The sequence below is a fragment of the Octopus bimaculoides genome, chromosome 1, assembly GCF_001194135.2.
Source record: "Octopus bimaculoides isolate UCB-OBI-ISO-001 chromosome 1, ASM119413v2, whole genome shotgun sequence".
NCBI lineage: Eukaryota > Metazoa > Mollusca > Cephalopoda > Octopoda > Octopodidae > Octopus > Octopus bimaculoides.
In genome coordinates this window covers 4186220-4188387 of record NC_068981.1, presented here as the reverse complement: position 1 = coordinate 4188387, position 2168 = coordinate 4186220, and the positions used below count along the sequence as shown (strand labels likewise).

Sequence of the window (2168 nt, the reverse complement as noted above, 5' to 3'; positions counted from 1 at the left end):
TTTGTTTTTGAAAGTAGTGGTTTTCCGACTACAGCCCTCCCATGAAATCTGGCTTTGTGCAGCTCCCAGCAAACAGTTTTTGTGGAAACTGGGTTCTCGAGGTGGTCATTAAGCTCTGTAGTAATTTTGGGGGCTGTACTTTTGTGATCTTTTCTAACAATTCGCACAATAGTCTGACGCTCCTATCTATCTGAAAATTTTGGTTTTCTTCTGGAGTTTTGTTTCGACAAGAAGGTTTTTCCCTCTTTCTCAAAGGCTGTCATTACTTTTGAGACAGTACTTCTTGATACACCAAACATTTCGGCTGTTTTCACTATGCTAGCACCTGCCATAAAAGCACCAACAATTTGACCTCTTTGAAAGTCCAATAGATCTGTCATTTTAATGAATTTTAATTACCCTTTTCTTATGATATCTGGAAAGAAACAGCAATTTTAGCAAAACATATTAAGCAACACTAATAATAAATCAAAAAACATAAAAATAAACAAGCTTTTGATGGTTTTATAGATATTTCAAAATTATGATGCTATGATGCTAGTCGTTTCCATTATTTTGTCCAACCCCTGTATGTTATGCATATGAAGAACAAAGAGTGCAGTGACGTCTTTACATATCCAGGACCAACATGATATCACCAGTAAAAGTATTAATGTTAAAATTATGTGCTTTAGGTGTACATATTGATAACATGTACGATACAGTTTGTATGTGTACATGGTCATAATATATATACACAGTTTGTGACAGTATATTTTTTTCTTTTTTTTCTTTCTTGCCTTTAACCTTCCAACGCAGAGTATAGGCCACTTATAATTGACTTCCATGTCGCATAATTTTTCGCTTCTGTACTTATACTCTGCCATGAATGTCCCCCTTTCTCTAGTTCCTTTTGTGTTGATCTACGCCACGAATTCTTAGGCCTACCCCTCTTTCTATATCCATCCGGATTCCACTGTAAAGCACTTTTTGCTACATTTGGTGTGTCTTTTCCAATTGTGATACCAATCAACTTCCACTTTTTCTTAAATATTTGCTCCCTAATCGAAACTTGATTTGTTCTTTGCCATAGCTCCATATTGCTTACGTGTTCGGGCCATCTGATTTTAAGTATACTACGCAAGCACCTGTTGATGAATGATTGTATTTGCTTATTTGACTTAACTGACAGTATATAGAAGATATTTAAATTTATCTTGTGTTTCCCTTTATTTCAGAATTTGTTATGAAAGTTTTGTAATTTTGGCAGTACAAGCATATGGTGAACAGAATAAATGGAAAGAAGTTCTTCCTTTCATTGATAAAATCTATGGAAACATCAGTCAGTGTCCGCCCACGGTGATAAAACTTTGGTAAGTCCAAAGCCGATTTAGTGATTGTTTTGTTTTGGGGTTTCTGGTTCCGTTGGCTCCTATCAAACCATCCAACTGATGCAAACAGGGAAAGCAGTCATTAACTCTTTCATTGCTGGATCACTTCCTCTTATCTCGCTCTCTGTTGTGGCAGGACACCTGCTCCTGTCTCTTTGTCACACTCTAACCTTTCACCCTCTGACACAAGTTCCCTTCCTCAAATGCCCCTGCCCCTCTCATAATTCCTTGTCTTGTGAGTTACTTGATTACTTTGCCAGTGCTGGTGCCACGTTAAAAGCATCCAGAACTCACTGTAACGTGGTTGGTATCTGGAAGGGCATCCAGCTGTGAAAATCTTGCCAAAACTAACCTCACCTGAGCCTGTGTCACATAAAAAGTTCTGAGTCCACTCTGCAGAGTGGTTGGTGTTAGGAAGGGCATCCAGGTGTAAAATCCCTGCCAAAACAGGCACAGTAGCTTAGGGCATGTTTTCTACCTGACCAGCTCCTGTCAGCCATCCTACCTATGCAGGCATGGAAAATGGACGTTAAACAATGACACTGTTGATGGCCATATTTCTGTTGAAATGCATTGCCTTTGTTTTGCTTAATTTTCAAAATAATGAAGAATTTAGTGATCCATCTTAGTCGTTATGGTGTTTGGGACATGAATTAACATGAAATTTTAATGCAAGCTTTTAATTTAGGTCACTTTTAAATGGGAAGCTTGTATCACATTTTAAAATTTATGAATTTTTCAACCCTGCTCCCCTCCCCCACTCAGAGACAGAATAAATACCAGGCTTCAAAAAACATG

At 37.9% G+C, this 2168-nt stretch overlaps 1 protein-coding gene across 1 annotated transcript in view; it reads left to right on the top strand.

Moving 5' to 3' along the window:
• Positions 1-1371, top strand: part of LOC106882206 (uncharacterized) — a 9113-nt gene extending 7742 nt beyond the window's left edge. The window contains exon 2 of the mRNA XM_014932801.2: positions 1218-1371. Within this exon, the coding sequence (XP_014788287.1) occupies positions 1218-1356 (139 nt within the window). The 3' untranslated portion in view covers positions 1357-1371. The remainder of the gene's footprint in view (positions 1-1217) is intronic.
• Positions 1372-2168: the final 797 nt, after the last annotated feature.